The sequence below is a fragment of the Myotis daubentonii genome, chromosome 6 (assembly GCF_963259705.1).
Source record: "Myotis daubentonii chromosome 6, mMyoDau2.1, whole genome shotgun sequence".
Classification (NCBI taxonomy): domain Eukaryota; kingdom Metazoa; phylum Chordata; class Mammalia; order Chiroptera; family Vespertilionidae; genus Myotis; species Myotis daubentonii.
The window spans coordinates 66,683,076-66,700,118 of NC_081845.1; the positions used below are offsets into that span (position 1 = coordinate 66,683,076).

General features: G+C 35.4%; 1 protein-coding gene across 17 annotated transcripts in view; it reads right to left on the reverse strand.

The window, feature by feature from the left end:
* The window catches only part of FAM135A (family with sequence similarity 135 member A), a 93,299-nt gene that overhangs the window by 34,798 nt on the left and 41,458 nt on the right, over positions 1–17,043 (reverse strand). For 12 of the 17 annotated variants that reach the window (XM_059701260.1, XM_059701262.1, XM_059701259.1 and 9 more), the window contains 4 exons: positions 15,499–15,652; positions 11,219–11,296; positions 7,439–7,488; positions 3,903–4,058 (listed from right to left, as the gene is read on the reverse strand). In XM_059701260.1, coding sequence (XP_059557243.1) covers positions 3,903–4,058; positions 7,439–7,488; positions 11,219–11,296; positions 15,499–15,652 — 438 coding nt within the window. The remainder of the gene's footprint in view (positions 1–3,902; positions 4,059–7,438; positions 7,489–11,218; positions 11,297–15,498; positions 15,653–17,043) is intronic. The other 5 variants (XM_059701256.1, XM_059701258.1, XM_059701266.1 and 2 more) reach the window with 1 other exon arrangement.

Consider the following 17,043-nt stretch of genomic DNA (forward strand, 5'->3'; position numbering starts at 1 on the left):
CAAATAGTAGACAACTACTAGAGATAGTATAATACTATGTAAAGCAATAATTTAAAAATACAAATCATGAATTAAACTGGTTTCCTGCCTACATAATTTCAATAGATTTTTTTCAACAGGTATTTGCAAGAGTTGATGCCCTATAAGAAAAAATACAAAGTGCCACTAGATTTCACTTGAAGACTTAACTATGAAGACCCTACTTATATGATATAGGTGATAATTATTTTCATTGAGTTATCTGAGGAAAAATACTAAAAGGATTCAGAGTTAAAATACAATCTCAAGAAATACTGTATTCTTGCCATTGTTAGATGGAGAATGAAACAAAACTTGAGTGTTTTTTTTGAACTGGTTTCAAGTTGTAAAAGCTCTTCAACCCAAGATTATATTAAACATTTGCCTGGATTTTTTAAAAATATGTTTTTATTGATTTCAGAGAGAAAGGGAAAGGAGAGAGAGAAAGAAACATCAATGATGAGAGAGAATCATTTGATTGGCTGTCTCCTGTACGCCCCCTATTGGGGATTGAGCCCGAAACCTGGGCATGTATCCATGACTGGAATTGAAGCTGGGACCCTTCAGTCTGCAGGCCTATGCTCTATTTCCTGAGCCAAAACAGCTAGGGCTGGAATTTTTCATTTTTATAGTTTTATTGGGTATTTTTCTTTACCATGTTAAATTGACCAGAATTAATTTTTAATTGTAGTGTGATGGTGTGAGAGATCAAACTTTGTTATTCCAACAAAGTGGTTATTTATCCTCTCTTCATTTATTTGAGCAGCCACCATTCATCACTCAAATGTCATGTACATGTGAATATGTATACAGGATTGGGCAAAATAGGTTTACCGTTATGAATATGGAAAACAAAGTTTATCTTGCATTATTATTTACTAGAGGCCCAGTACACGAATTCATGGGGATCCCTTAGCCTGGCCTGCGGGATCGGGCTGACCAGCTCTCTGACATCCCCCAAGGGGTCCCGGGTTGCAAGATAGCGCAGGTCAGGCTGAGGGACCCCACCGGTGCACGATTTGGGCCAGAAAGGAATGCGGGAGATTGGCCGGCCAGCTGGGGAGGGACCGCGGGAGGACTCCAGGGCATGTCTGGCCCTTCTTCCTTAGTCCTGATCGGCTGAACCCCAGCAGCAAGCTAACATACCAGTCGGAGAATCTGCCCCCTAGCAGTCAGTGCACGTCATAGCAAGCAGTTGAGCGGCCTTAGAATATCATTAGCATATTATGCTTTGATTGGCTGAACAGCTGACTGGACACTTAGCATATTAGGCTTTTATTATATAGAACTAGAGGCCCGGTGCAGAAAAATTTGGGCACTGGGGGGGAGGGGGGGTCCCTCAGCCCGGCCTGTGCCCTCTCGCAGTCTGGGACGCCTCGGGAGATAACGCCCTGCTGGCTTAGGCCTGCTCCCAGGTGGCAGAGGGCAGGCCCAATCCCTAGGTGCAGCCCCTGGTCGGGCTCAGAGCAGGGCCGATTGGGGAGTTGGGGCGCCACCCCCATCATGCACAGAGCAGGGCGGATTGGGAGGTTGCGATGCCACCCTCAGTCACGCTCAGGATAGGGCCGATTGGGGGGTTGGGGCACCGCCCCCTGTCACACTCAAGGCAGGGTCGATGGGGAGGTTGCAGCGCCACCCCCTGTCACACACAGAGCAGGGCCAATCAGGGGGTTGGGGCGCTGCTCCCTGTCACGCACAGAGCAGGGCCCATCAGGGGGGTTAGGGCTCCGTACCCTGTCACACACAGAGCAGGGCCCATCAGGGGGTTGGGGAGCTCCCTCCTGTCATGCACAGAGCAGGGCCCATCAGGGGGTTGAGGAGCTCCCTCCTGTCATGCACAGAGCAGGGCCCATCAGGGGGTTGAGGAGCTCCCCCGTCACTCACAGAGTAGGGCCGATAGGGGAGTTGGGGCAATGCCCCGTCACACACAGAGCAGGGGGGATCGGGGGTTAGGGCACCGCTTTCTATCGCCCACAGAGCAGGGCCAATCAGGGGGTTGGGGCGCCGCCACTGTCACACTCAGGGCAGGGCCAATGGGGAGGTTATGGCTCTACCCCATCACACACAGAGCAGGGCCCGTGGGGTGGGGGTTGGGGCGCCGCCCTCTATCACCCACAGAGCAGGGCCGATCAGGGGGTTGGGGCGCCGCCACTCTCACACTCAGGGCAGGGCCGATGGGGAGGTTATGGCTCTACCCCGTCACACACAGAGCAGGGCCGATCAGGGGGTTTGGGCGCTGCCCCCTGTCACACTTGATCCCGGTGCTGGGAGGCCTCTCGGCTCTGCTGATCCTGGTGCTGGGAGGCATATTACCCTTTTACTATATAGGATAGAGGCCTGGTGCACGGCTGGGGCTGGCTCGTTTGCCCTGAAGGGTGTCCTGGATCAGGGTGGGGGTCCCCACTGGGGTGCCTGGCCAGTCTGGGTGAGGGGCTGAGGGCTGTTTTCAGGCTGGCGGGTGACTGAAGCTCCCAACCGCTCCTTTTTTTCTTTTTTTTTTTATTCTGGGCCAGCTTTAGCTTTGAGGCTTGGCTCCAGCTCTTAGGCCTCTGCTGCTGAAAGCAGGTTTCTGGCCTTTGTTTACCTTCTGTATTTGAAATAATGTTGCGTTCCTGCTGGCTGAAGCCCGGCAGACTAAAGCAGTTTTCTGGGGTTTTGTTTAGCTTCTATATTTGTAACACAGTTGCTTAGAGTTGCATCTCAGAGGCTGGCTGCGGCAGGCGGGGAACGTTGGAGTCCTCTGTCACTGAAGCAAACAAGCCTCATGTTCGCTTTAAGCTGCCTGGCTGCCGGCCGCCATCTTGGCTGGCAGTTAATTTGCATATCGCCCTGATTAGCCAATGGGAAGGGTAGCAGTCGTACGCTAATTACCATGTTTCTCTTTTATTACATAGGATTATTGTATTATTTTCTATATGAATAACTGTAAACCTACTTTTGCCCCACCATGTATGTCTTTTACCAAATTGGGGAAGTTTTCAGTCATTAATTCTTTGAATATTTTTTCAGCTCCTCATTCTTTCTCTTCTTCTGAGGATACAGTAGTATTTGTCTCACAAGTCCATGAGGCTCTGTTTTTTCTTCCCTCAGTCTGTTTTCTCTCTGCTGTTCAGATTAAGTAAAATCTGTTGGTCAGAATTCAACTTTCTGATTCTATCCTCTGTCATTTCTACTGTGCTATTGAGCCCATCCAGTAAGCTTTTATTTCAGTTATTATATTTTTCAGTTTTATAGTTCACATTTTTTAAAAAGAAATTGGTGTCTTTTTTTAAGGTATATTTTTTAATTGAGGAAGGGAGGAGAGAGATAGAAACATCAATAATGAGAATCAGTGATTGGCTGCCTCCTGTATAATCCTTATTGGGGATTAAACTTGAAACAATCCCCCAAAAAAGAAATAAAAAACTGTATCAGTTTTAACACAATAATTTCCTTCAAATAAAAAAGTTATGTCATTTAAAAATTTTACCAAAAATAAATAAATCAATAAAAACCCTGTTGAATATATTTGTCTTAATTTACAAGACCCTTTACTAGGAAAAAATGAGTTTAAGACTTTCTTTTTGTCCTCATGTCCTATGTCTCAAAGGACACTATGAATTCCTGTTCTTGGGTTCCCAGGTCAATTTGTATCATACATCTTTCTATTTTATTTACATCTAGGTGATTTTTCTTATTAATAGGCGTTGTAACTAAGTTAGGTCATGTGCTCAACTGTATTGTTCTATTATTACCTTTAGAAATAAGACAATAACAAAATAAATGTCTTTTTTCTGATTTATCAACATATGAGGTAAAAATCAGGCTTTTCACTCATAAGAAATTCCTGAAGATAAATGTTAATACTTATTAAAATGCTCTAATACCACTTTTCCTTAACTTACCCTCAAAGTATGGTTCTCTTGTGCTAATAATAGCCTTAGTTCTTCATGTAGTGTTACAACTTCCAGAAATTGTCCCCATAAGGCCATTAGAAGTGAGCAAAGCTGTGCAAAATTCATATTTATATGTTCTGCCAGTTCATCAGGGTTTTCTATTTTCTGAAATGACAAGAAAAAAAAAACCCACCTTAACTGCTCTTGGACTTACTATAACACATCTAAAAATAATACATTATTGAGAATATTAATACAAAGGCACATTTTTAGTTTTAAAAAGAAATGTGTGTGTGTGTAGAAAGAAAACTGACCTATGGCTTTTTTCTATTTGATAATTACTATAGCAATTTTCAACAACTTAACAAATATTTTAATATCTGAGGTATCTTATAACTGCAATAATGTCAAATACAGTACAAAATTATAAATCAGGATTCTATACAGCATGATAAACTTCAAATACTAAAAACTTGGAATTTTAAATACAATGTATAAATCATACTGAAAGTTATAAAACTTTTGAAAGATAATGAAATCTTAAAATAGATTTTTTTCTCCAACCAGTGAATGTAAAAAACTTAAAAAGATCTGTAACTTCTCATAAAGAACTAAGGGACTATCTAAAGTACTGCTTTTGCACCACACCTATGTTTCCTACATTCCATTTTGCTTATGATAATTCTTTTACAGAGTTGTCAAACACTTAGTTCTTTCTCTTTATATTATTCATCTACTGTTTATTGAGCACATTTTAAATGTTAGGGCTTAACATTCTACAGATACAAAGGTTAATATGAGAAGCTTAGTCTAGTGAGGAAAGAAAGGTAGGTAAACAATTATGCTATTATGAGTGTTCTAATAGTGATATTAAGTTATTCCATTTACCAATGTATTTAAATATTCACCTGAACTGATGATAAAAGTTAAGAGTTCTAGGCTATACTATGAAACTATATTATACAGAATCTTGTAAAAAGCATTTGGTTTTCTTGAATGATAAAATAAGGATTTCTGAATAAAGAATTAAAAAAAAAACTATAAACCAAGAATGACTGCTTTTCTTTTGGACAAGCATTTTTATTATGAGGACAGGTTTTTCTTTATTTCCAAGGCAGTAGCCAGTTTTCGGGAAGATAATTCCTTGCTGCAAAAATTTTGTCTTCAATTACTAGTAATACTAGGACATCTACTCTAAATATATAGATAGATGCTGATTAAATTTCCCTATCATAAAGAAGGCAGAAGTAGTATATCGAATTTGAAGTTGAAAGTCACTTTCATGGTACCATCTATATACTACGGACAGCTAAATTTATATCTCTGAATCACATCTCTGTTGACCTATACCTAGTGGATGACTGTACTTGGACACAAAAATAAAGTTGCTCAAGTTCAATTTGTGCCAAATTATACTAATTGTATCTCCACTCTCCCTTTCTAAAAGAAAACCAAAAGACAAATAAACCTCCCAAACCTTGCAAATGTTGCTTACCACACAGCATACTCTTAATTTCAGTATTTTTTTTTTACTTTTCGTTTTTAAGTAAAAGTTTGCATGAATTCAGCAGACTTTTCCTCACCCACCCAAACCAAGCTTCCACTTATCTACCTTAATTCAGAGAACACATAAAACAAAAATTCAGCAAAATTAGTAATAAGGAAAAAGATAGTCTTTTATTCTCTTTTGTGACTTTGGTTTTTACATAGTAGTCAGTCAATAAATATTTACTGAATGAATAAAGAATTGCAGGTTTCAGATAAGGAAAAAGCTCCCAGAATTTATGGATAAACTCAGAAAATGTTGACTGATTCCAGAATTCTGAAATGAGAGCTAACAGAGTGAACACATGGTAAATATTGATTCAGCAACATATAATAAACATTCAGATATGTTTTTCCCCCCAGGGAATGATTTATAAATGTTTATTGATTTGAGAGAGAGAGAGAGAGAGAGAGAGAGAGAGAGAGAGAGAGAGAGAGAGAGAGAGAGAGAGAGAGAGAGAAAGACTGATGTGAGAAAGAAACATCAATCAGTAGCCTTCCATACCCAACTGGGGATTGAACCTGCAACCTGTCCTGACTGGAAATCAAACTTGCAACCTGTTTGTTCCAACAAATTGAAACACCTGGCCAGGGAGAAGCTGACAAATTTTTGACGTCTCTCTTAAGAACACACAAAAGATGAGAATATACTATAAAGAAAGCTGAAACTTGTAGCACTGTTCCAACAACAGTTTAAACAAAGTTTAGAAAAAGAAGACTTAGGTAAGCAGTTGACAGTAATAGCACTGTGTAAGGCAAGCAATACTGTACTTAATATAATCTACAAACAAGCAGAATAATTCTTCTGGCCTTACCATAGGCTGAATAAAGTACATGGCGCCCGCCCCCTACCCCCACTTGCCCTCCACCCCCCTTTTTGCCCTACACCCCCTTTTTTCCCCTTTTCTGAAAGGAGGGTTATCTACATACCTTGTAATTATTAATTTTATTTCTCAGGGATCATGGCACCACAGTTCTGAGAGAGGACTTTAGTATGTTCATTATTGGGAAAGCATCCCTTAAAGTATAAGTAAGTTATACTTCTTCTGGTTTATATAAATCTTTACAACAAGTCTTAAAATGTAAATAACAGAATACTTTTATGTTAAAAAGAAAATTAGAATTAAGTATGAGAAGGTCTTTTATATTTATTAATGTAGGGATAAGATCTTACATTTGTATCGTATTTTTATAACAGCATTCATTATCTTATCTTACATGGACTATATATTACTTAATAGCATGCAATGAGTTCGTTTGATTACAAAGATGTTTTTATGCCATTTTCACTGAATATCACAATATGAGCATTTTCCCACATAATGAAACATTTGTTGAAAGTACCATTTTTAAAGTTGTGCAAAACTTTGACCTGTCGAAATAAAACAAATTTTCATTTCTGAATAGTATCATTTTATAAAAATATGCAAGTTTAAGTGATGCTTTAAAAATCTGCCCAGCCCTAGCCGGCTTGGCTCAGTGAATAAAGCGTCAGCCTTCGGACTGAAGGGTCCCGGGTTCGATTCCGGCCAAGGGCACATGCCTGGGTTGCGGGCTCAATCCCCAGTAGGGGGCGTGCAGGAGGCAGCCGATAAATGATTCTCTCTTATCATTGATGTTTCTATCTCTCTCTCTTCTTCTCCCTTCCTCTCTGAAACCAATAAAGAAATATATTAAAAAAAATAAAAAACCAAAATAAATAAATAAATAAAAATTTTCCCAGAAATTCTTTGAGTAAACTAATTGAAGAAAAAGCACACTTTTGATCAGTTGTCTTTGCTATTTCACTTATATGCAGAATAACACACATTGTAAAGATAATTTTACCTTCATGCTCAAGTCAAATGTCTTTTGACTGTGCTTCTGCCATGATCAACAATTTTATCTTTGCATTTTAGGAAAGATAATTAATTACTAAGTTTTCTTAGACACAATTTTTATAATAGAAAACACACTCCACTGAAATAACTTGATCATATGAATTTTAAACATCCAAGTACCTTAACTTCTTCACATAGTTCAGTAAGTCGAGCTTCCACATCCATATCCTCTGAAAGGATTAAAGAACAATTAGAGAAAGTATTTCAATGTTATATCTGAAAACTATTTTTGAAATTATATAAATTAAATTACCTTTTAAAAACTAGGTTAAGAAATGTTTTGACTATTTTAATGAATTAAATGTCAACATAATGTATATTCATAAATACATTAATCATGTAGGTAATGTGATAATCATTAAATTCTATGCTCTGACTATTAAATGGAGTACTTCAGTTCCCATAAGAGGCTAACACAGTCAAGGAAATACTGCCTACATACCTAAAGTAAGATGCACTGTTGCATCACAAAAAAGACAAAACATGTAATTAGGTTTTATTGTATTTCACATATTGTAAATTCCACTAAAGATTAGTAGTCTGTCTTTTATGTGTACATGCCTTGCTTTTTACAAAAGCTATTCCTAAAAATTCCAAGTAAAATTAATTTTTATAACCCCCAAATATTTAAAACATACCCAGAGTATAGGCTATTTAATGAAAATGAATGACAAAATCCTCTTCAATAAAAAGTTTCTAATTTGGTTTAATATTCACTTTTCTATAAGTCTAACAGTGAGACAAAGTTTTTCCATACAATCCTAATTTATTTAATGTGTGCTATAACCATCTATAAAAAGGATGTACACATTAATTTGCAATTAAAATGGTAATATTTACAAGGGCATATAGAAACTAACAAAATAGATTTATTATATATTTTTTATTTTTCCAGATAAAAATTTCCCTAGGTCTGACATTCTATATTTAGATACACTTCATTTTTATTCAGAAATCAAACCAAAATGAATTATCCTAAAAGAACTATAATAGCATATTTGTGATCACACAAAATTTCATAATCTTGTTGCTTAAAGAGAGTTTAATTGATCCTTCTCAAAGGCAAGAATACTTTCTTTGAAATCCTGAATTCACTCATCAACTTACTATCTCATAAGACATACTGAACGTTCACTACTTGATAAAAAGAATGATAAACATTTAATTTGATAAAATAAGCAGGTACAATTATATAGTAAATACAACCAAACTATGATGTGAACAACAGATACTCTACTGGTAACTGAAACTACTAGAACACATATTTTGTAATTGACAAAATATACAAATAAAATTATATTTAGTGATTAAAATATACCAAGAAATAGATCACAAATTTGGTCAACCCACTGATAACTAAAGATATCTGATATGATTTCACAAATCATTTCATTGTCAAATAAATCTACTATTAAGTTTTCCAAAATTAAAAAGAAACCAGCAGCAGACCCTGTATTAAAATCATAACTTTCATATGCCAAGATCTATTTTCACATTACTCATGATCTTTTCCTGTGATAGAAAAAGTTAGTTTTAGTAGTTACATGCTACTTCAATGTAACCAACATCTTAAAGAATGTTTAAAAGTAAAACTTAACCTCAAAATCTTTGAATTCAAATGATTTAAAAATCATTTAGGAGTGTTACCTGAGTTTAAAATTCTACTTTAATTAATTTTTCTTCTTAACATTATATATATATATATATACACACACATACACACACACACTAGTATATACAATTTTATAGGATTCTACAAATGTGATCATTATCTTACATAAGATAATTTATTTTAGCTCCTCCTGCTAATTCTAGGTTTGAGCCTTGAACATACTCTTCCATATTTTTCATACATACATACATATACATATATGAGTTTTGGAGTTGCTGTTTTACAAAATGGGATATTTTACACACTTTCTGCAATTTGCCTTTTTTCCTCAGCACTACTCCATGAAAATCTGGAGCCCTAAAGCATTTTCTAAAATGGATGTATAATATTCCTTGGTGTGAGTACCTCATAATTTATTCTATATTCCACTCTGCCAGATGATGAACATTTATCTTTACTTTCAGTGTTTTAACACTAAGACTATAGCAATAAACATGCTTGTACATATATCTTTACATACTAGTACTCTTATTTCTGTTATATAGGTTAACAACAGTGGGATTATTAGGTCAAAGGGTAAAATCTAATTTTCCAAATCCATCCATTCATTCATCTACTCTGTTATTCAACAGATACTTTAACATAGCACAGAAAATGCCAATATAATGCTAGCATTTATGAATCAAAGATATCTTAATAGAAGTATTAATAAAAGTATTAATAAAAATCATAATTTAATTCATTACACTTTAGTTTTAAATCTTTTCCCACCCAACTAAAAACTGCACCCTTCTTTATATAGGCCTTATTACATAAGTAGCATTCTGTAAAATTATTTAAAATGTAAATTGATAGGCTTACAATAGTTTAAATGAGAATTATATATATATTTTCTAGTTTACTTATTCTTTTTTTAAGATTTTTATTAAACTTGTTTGGGAAGAAGTATATTTTTACTGCTAGAAAGAACACTAACCCATTTCAACCAATCAAAGCGTAATATGCTAATGATATGCTAAGGCCGCTCAATCACTCGCTATGACGTGCACTGACCACCAGGGGGCAGATGCTCTGGGTGGTAGGTTAGCATGCCGCTGGGGTTCGGCTGATCAGGACTGAGCAAGATGGGCTGGACATGCCCTGGAGCCCTCCTGCAGTCCCTCCCTGGCTGGCCAACCTCCCATGTCTCTTCCCTGTCCCAATCGTGCACCGGTGGGGTTCCTCAGCCTGGCCTGTGCTCTCTTGCAATCCAGGACCCCTTGAGGGATGTCAGAGAGCTGGTTTCAGCCCAATCCCGCAGGCCAAGCTGAGGGACCCCACTGGTGCATGAATTTGTGCACCGGGCCTCTAGTGAGAATATAAAATTGTATTCCAAAGTAGTGATCATAATAAATCTTCAACCTTTGTTTTTCTTCTTCCTGATAAGAAAATCATTTTCTCTCTTAAGTTTTAGTGAAAACTAACCCAACTTAAGTATTTCTGAGCTAGTTTTCATCTGAGAAATGTTAAGAAAGATTTTGGCTCCTTAATTTCCTTTTGTTCATAATCCTAAAAACTAGGAAACACTGTAATTTTATTTTATTTTTTATTTCTGTAGCTTTTCATAACTTTTTAAAAATGTAATTGTAATGGTCTATCCAACTCAATGTAAAAACTTTCAATATACTTGTAAAAAAGATAGTAAATTAAATTCTAGTCAATAACCAACATCTAAAATATATAGAAAAATACATCAATAACATAAGGAGATTAAAATATTTCCTTTACAACATGTAACATATCTAGATAGTCCTGACTGATACTACTTAGCTTTTTAAATTTAGAATAAAAAAATAAATGCAAATTGATGCAAAAAGCAAAACCAGATAATGAAGATGTTTCTCTTCTTTATTTCTGTAATGCATGAAGTTAACTTCAGTTTTTAAACCACATTTCATTCTCATCAGTCGTACCCAAAGATAAATTGAAGGCAATATAATTAAACCAACAAATTCTGGCAATAAATATGGTTTCCAAAAAGTGCTGTTTGTGGGAATTCTAAAAGTATATGGCAAGAGCCAAAGAAATCTTTGCATTTACCAGTTCTAGTTTTAAATAAAAACTTCAATATTACAAATTAAGAAATTAACCAAAGCTTATCTACAAATCAAATTCTAAAAGTTCTTAAATAATGATGGTAGAAACATACTATATAAATAAATACATATTTATAAAATTTGACACTAATTTAAAGCAAAATTTAATACTAATTAAGAGGGATTATTTACTTAACCTATTTATAAACATACCTAGACAGGTGTCTTTCTGGGTTCGTGGCTGTTTTCTTCTGAGAAGGCGCTCATAAAGGACCTGCATGTTGGCCTTGGCTAGTTATAAGGATTGCACACAGCACTAGTTACTATACTCCTTTTACAACAAAATTTATTAGAATTTCCAAAGTTGTTATTAATAGACTTAGCATTGGTCTGATAATGCAGTTAGATTAGAATTCTGAAGCAGAATCTTTGAGTTAGTTAATTAGTTTTTTAGAATTACAAATGATGTACATTCCAGTTTATATTATTTTATTCTTTTCTATTTAAATGTATGCACCACTCAACATTTCATAATCAATATTTTCATGTTTTAATTTCTTAGACTCAGAATTTTAGAAATGGCGGTGATCTTAGAGATCAGCTAACTCAAACCTTTGCTTTTACAAGTGTAGATACTGGAGCCCAGAAAACACTTGTCAAAGCCTAGATTCCAGAACTTGTGACTCCCATTTTCAGTAAGAGCTCCTGGCACCAAACCAATATTTAACTGTATGCCGTGAAAAAAATGTACATCATTTATCTAGGAGAAAATAAAAAGGCAAAAGCAGAAAGGAATTCAAGGCATATTTTAAAAGGCAAAGCAGAGTTTAGATACATTTTTCAAAATATGGTGGAGTTTAAGACTTTTAAATATATTTATTTGAAAACTCAAGAAAAATGCTAAGTAGTAGAAGGAAATAAAATAAATCCTTTAATCAAGAACTACTTTAAGTCCACTTATTAAAACTGGTGAATATGATGATGTTTAGTCAAAAGTGTTTTAAGGATGTATTATCTATTGCCTATAATTTAATTTTGGTATAATAAAAATAAACAAGGCTAATATTAATAGCTAAGAATATGCAGTAGTTTATTTTGAATAGTTGATAGTTTTTTAGAGATTCCCCTAGAAGAAGCATTCAAGAATAAACTAATAAACTAAGTCAAAATAAATAGAAAAGAAAATATAAATAGTAATGAAAAGTTTAAGAATAATACAAAGTGTTACCAAATAAATATTTATTGAAGATGAGTCTTGATTTTAAAAATCCTTAGAAAACTGCTATAAGCTATGTATTGATGCCTATATACTCTTTAAGTAACAACAAAAACTGCATTATGCTGTTTTATTCATTCATTCATTCAACAAATATACTTGAGTAAATAGATGAATAAGGTAGTAATAATTTTATTTTATTACTATTATATACTTATTAAAATTAAAGTCTGGGTTTGCTTTAGAATTTTATTTTTTGATAAAATATATTAAGCATATAATTTGGAATAAAGTTGAAATTAAATATAAGGGCTCTTTTAATTATGAAATTTTCTACATTGCATCTAGAAGCCCAAAGTAACATATAGGACAAAAAAAAAAAAAAAAAAAGCAATACCTACCTGAAAGAAACTTAAAAGCCTTATAAATAAATGATCACATTGAAGTTAGAGTAATAAATTAGGAATAAAGTGCTAATACTGTCTAATGCATTTGAAATAAATTTTTGCCTTTGAAAAGATATGCTTGATTTCTTTTACATCACTTTCTTTTAGAGGAATACTTTTTAAGTTAAAATGTGGTTCATGTGTTTTTTCATTTACAAATATAAATCTATTTGAAAATTAAATGCTCATAGACATCTTCCTTATATATGCACATATAGGCCCATCTCGTATATGACTCTCTACATTAAAAACACAAGAAGCCCTGTCTTGTGGGTAAGCTTCTCTCATTCATCCCTATACTGAACTGACTCCTTATTAAGGGAAGGGGAGAAGTCAAAGCTCTTTAAAGACAGAGACCCTATTTTTTTCTCAATCACCTGACATATTAGGTACTCATAAAAAGCCCAAGGGAATTATACCATTAAGAAATCTTACTCCTAGAGCTGCTTTACACCTCTATCTTTTGGATGTCCTCATCTTTCCTGTCAGACTCATGCACCATATCTGGTTCCCTTTAATTTTCCCTACCCCTTTAGAATAGAATTCGCTTTGTATATATAGTCTCAAAGCTAGTAAAAGAAATGGCTCCAAACATGTACTCTTCAGCACTACAAGCTAAAGCCTCCATAAATTCTACATCAAAACTATTAACAAATTTTCTTATAGAAATATCATTATACATGGCTTCTAAGTGTCACGCCATTACTTTTTATAACACTACTTTTCAGGTATGTGGTACTGTCCTTCATTAATATTGTGGTTTAATAATTTTGTGGTCTGGTCATGAAATTAACCAAAATTTATTATATAATTCTCCTAAGAAAATATGTCCGAGTTCCAAAGAACCAAGTTAAAAAATATATGCACCATAATTTTTCCATTAATTGAGGATAAGTGATAGCCTAAAATCATCTATTCTACAAACAATCCTTTCATTTTAAAAAGTTTGTATTTTAAGTAGTAGTCTCTTATAGGATTTTCCTAAGGGAAATAGAAGGATTCAAAGTATAGGAAATAATAGTAAGGAAAAAGAAAATTTCAGAGGATAGTAATCAAAAGGCTTCCACACTTCCATTGTTATCTTTAGGAAAAACACATGAGCAAAAAAGAACAAACACACATTCCTATTGGTTGTGTTTCTGTGTACACATTGGGATTTTTGCATCAAATACCCTAAACAGACTACTGATACCTGCTTCTCATTAAGTTAAAAAAGTTTGAACTGAACTAATGGAATTATTCAAACCCTCTGGAGTAGTTGCTGATAGGGAATGGCACAATATCCAGCATTTTCTCACAGCTGAATTTAAATAAGGTACAAATTATTATACTTTCTTATAATTCTTTTGCATTCCCAAATAGGCAATTATAAAAATAGGCTAATTAGTCTCAAACCCAAGAATTATTTTCAATAACAGTGACTATTTTTGAATGCATCAATATGTTAAAAGACAGATTCTTGAGTAACAAAAGAAATAAACAAAGAACACTGAATAATTTAAGATTTAAAAAGTAATTCCTGATTTATTCAAATGTAAAATAAAAATAATTTACTTGGGTCCTAGCTGGTTTGGCTCATTGTAGTATTGGCCTGTGGACCAAAAGGTCCCGGGTTAGATTCTGGTCAAGGGCACATGCCCGGGTTTGTGGGCTCGATCCCCAGTAGGGGGCGTGCAGCTGGCAACTGAACAATGATTCTGTCTCCTCACTGATGTTTCTCTTTTTCCCTTCCTCTCTGAAATCAATAAAAAATATATATATATTAAAAATAATTTACTCAGAAGAGATCACTAAAATGTGCTTTTATGGTGCTATAAGCTGACATTTTAAAATGAAAGCTTATAAAAAAACTATCATTGAAAGTCTAAATAAAAACTTATTATTTTTTTAAATATATTCTATTGATTTTTTACAGAGAGGAAGGGAGAGAGATAGAGAGTTAGAAACATCGATGAGAGAGAAACATCGATCAGCTGCCTCCTGCACATCTCCCACTGGGGATATGCCCGCAACCCAGGTACATGCCCTTGACCGGAATCGAACCCGGGACCTTTCAGTCCGCAGGCCGACGCTCTATCCACTGAGCCAAACCGGTCTCGGCAAAAAACTTATTTTTTATTTAGAGAGAGAGAGATAGAGAGAGAGAAATATCAGTGATGAGAGAGAATCATTGATCGGCTGCCTCCTGTACACCCCCTATTGAGGATTGAGCCTGCAACCTGGGCATGTGCCTTGAGCGGGAATTCAAACGTGACCTCCTGGTTCATGGGTAGATGCTCAACCACTGGGCCACACCAGCCGGGCAAGGCAATATGACTTTTTTTTATCATCTACTGTAACATATATGCAAATATTATTGTTGGATTAAAACTAAAGTTTAATTATTTTCTGAAATGAAATGAAAGAAATAAGATCTGAGGTCACTTAAAACCAAATGTACATAAAAATGTCCCAAGTACCTATCCTCTTTTTTAATTTTTAAATATTTGGAAGTATAAATTTAATTTATGTTCCCATGGTTCTATAATTACATTTGCTTTCCAGTATACTCTCTGATTATAGTTGTAGTAATATATGAACATATGCTTTTATAAAAAAATCTATCAAAAGACTCATTTCAAACTTAGCATCAAGAAGTTAGTTCTCAATATCATAAATTGCAGAAAATAATTACCAAAGGTGGAAAAAGATGGAACTGAGAGAGAAGGAACAGTGAAGCACTTAACATTATAGTTTTAGTATAGAAAAACTATGTCAAAGCTGATAACTAGTAACATGAAAATGAAGAAAATTACTTGAACTATACGATAGGTCTGACTACTTTAACATACCTAGTTCTAGTTTCTGACAAGAGGGAATCTCTTCTGTTACCGTGATGAAGTAGCTGTGCAATCCCTTGAAGGCTAGCAGCAAAGTGGCACAAAGTGTATAATGAAAATGATAAGCATGATGTAGAAAGGAGTCTGCAATAATGAAGCTGCAACCCTAAATAAAGAATAGATTTGGGATATAGAGTGTTAGTAACCAAATATATAAAAAATGTTACACTTGAAACTTAAGAGAAATGAAATAAAAACCTTAAGCATTTACTAATTACAGTTATTCTAAAACATAAGAAATATGGCAATATTTTAAGGAGTTGTTCTTAATACAATCAATTTAAACATGAAATGCAACTCCAGCAATTTCAGCGACAAGATTTTTAAAACAAGCAGATTATGAGTTTTTTAAAAATTTGAGGTTCAAATTACAGTTGGACTGAGGGACAGACACTCTGCTTTTATAGTATAACTAGTGTCTCAGTGCACGGATTCCTACAGGTTGAAAGGAAATTAATTAGAAAAAATATTTTAATATTGCTATTCACCCTTTCTCTATAATAGAAGTGTCAACCAAATTCATGATCGACAATGACAGATTGAAACACACACGTGCGATTGGCGCCAGTGAGAGCTTTATATGTATCGTGCATGCATGAGTCAACTTAGCCTTTTATATGTATAGAATAAACTTGCTTACTTAGACCTGCTTTCTGATGTAGCTAAACTTTTTCCAGCCCAGTGAAGCACCCCAACTTCTCTTTCAGGTAATTGTCAACAACACAGCAATAAATATCAACACAAAGCAGATTATTATTGTAGATCACGCAGGGAGAACAAAGGATAAAATATTTAACTGCAGCAGTGTTTGATTATATTCTGTGCAGTGAGAAAACCTGAAGTCATTTCCAAGTTCCACCATTTCTTACTTCTTTTCAGTCAGGTCAAGTTTCTAAACGTTCTAAATCTCCGTTTTCCAGCTAATGAAAAGAAAATAGGATTCTACTGAGTCTCCTATCTACCTATTCCAGGACTTCTGTGAGGACCACATGAGATGAGGCATGGGAAAACGCTTCACAGACATTTGGTTAAAGTGTGAAATATTTGCACCTGGCTATTAAGCAAGTCGTGTTGCTGGGCTGAAGCTCCAAGGAGACTAGCTGCTAGGGAGAGGAAGCCGGGCGTTGCTATGTGACGTCATTACATGGAGCCCACACTGACCGTTTAGGGCTGGGCTGTGGGCCTCATTTTGCGCCCTGGGGTCTTGGCAGTATTGGCTGCGATTTGGTGGGGTGTTGCTCTGGGGTGGTGGCAGTGCCTGTGTCCCACTTGGGGGGAAGCTGAGTGTTGGTTTGTCGGTGCCAGGTCCGTGGTGCCATTTATTTTTAAATGGCCAGTGCGTGTCATGGTAGCTCCTGCATTGAGCATCTGCCCCCTGGTGGTCAGTGCGCATTATAGCTACCGGTCAGATGGACACTTAGCCTTTTATATATATATATATATAGATTCCCTCTCCTTTCAGAGGAGTAATGGCTATACTTGTACTACTGCATGTTG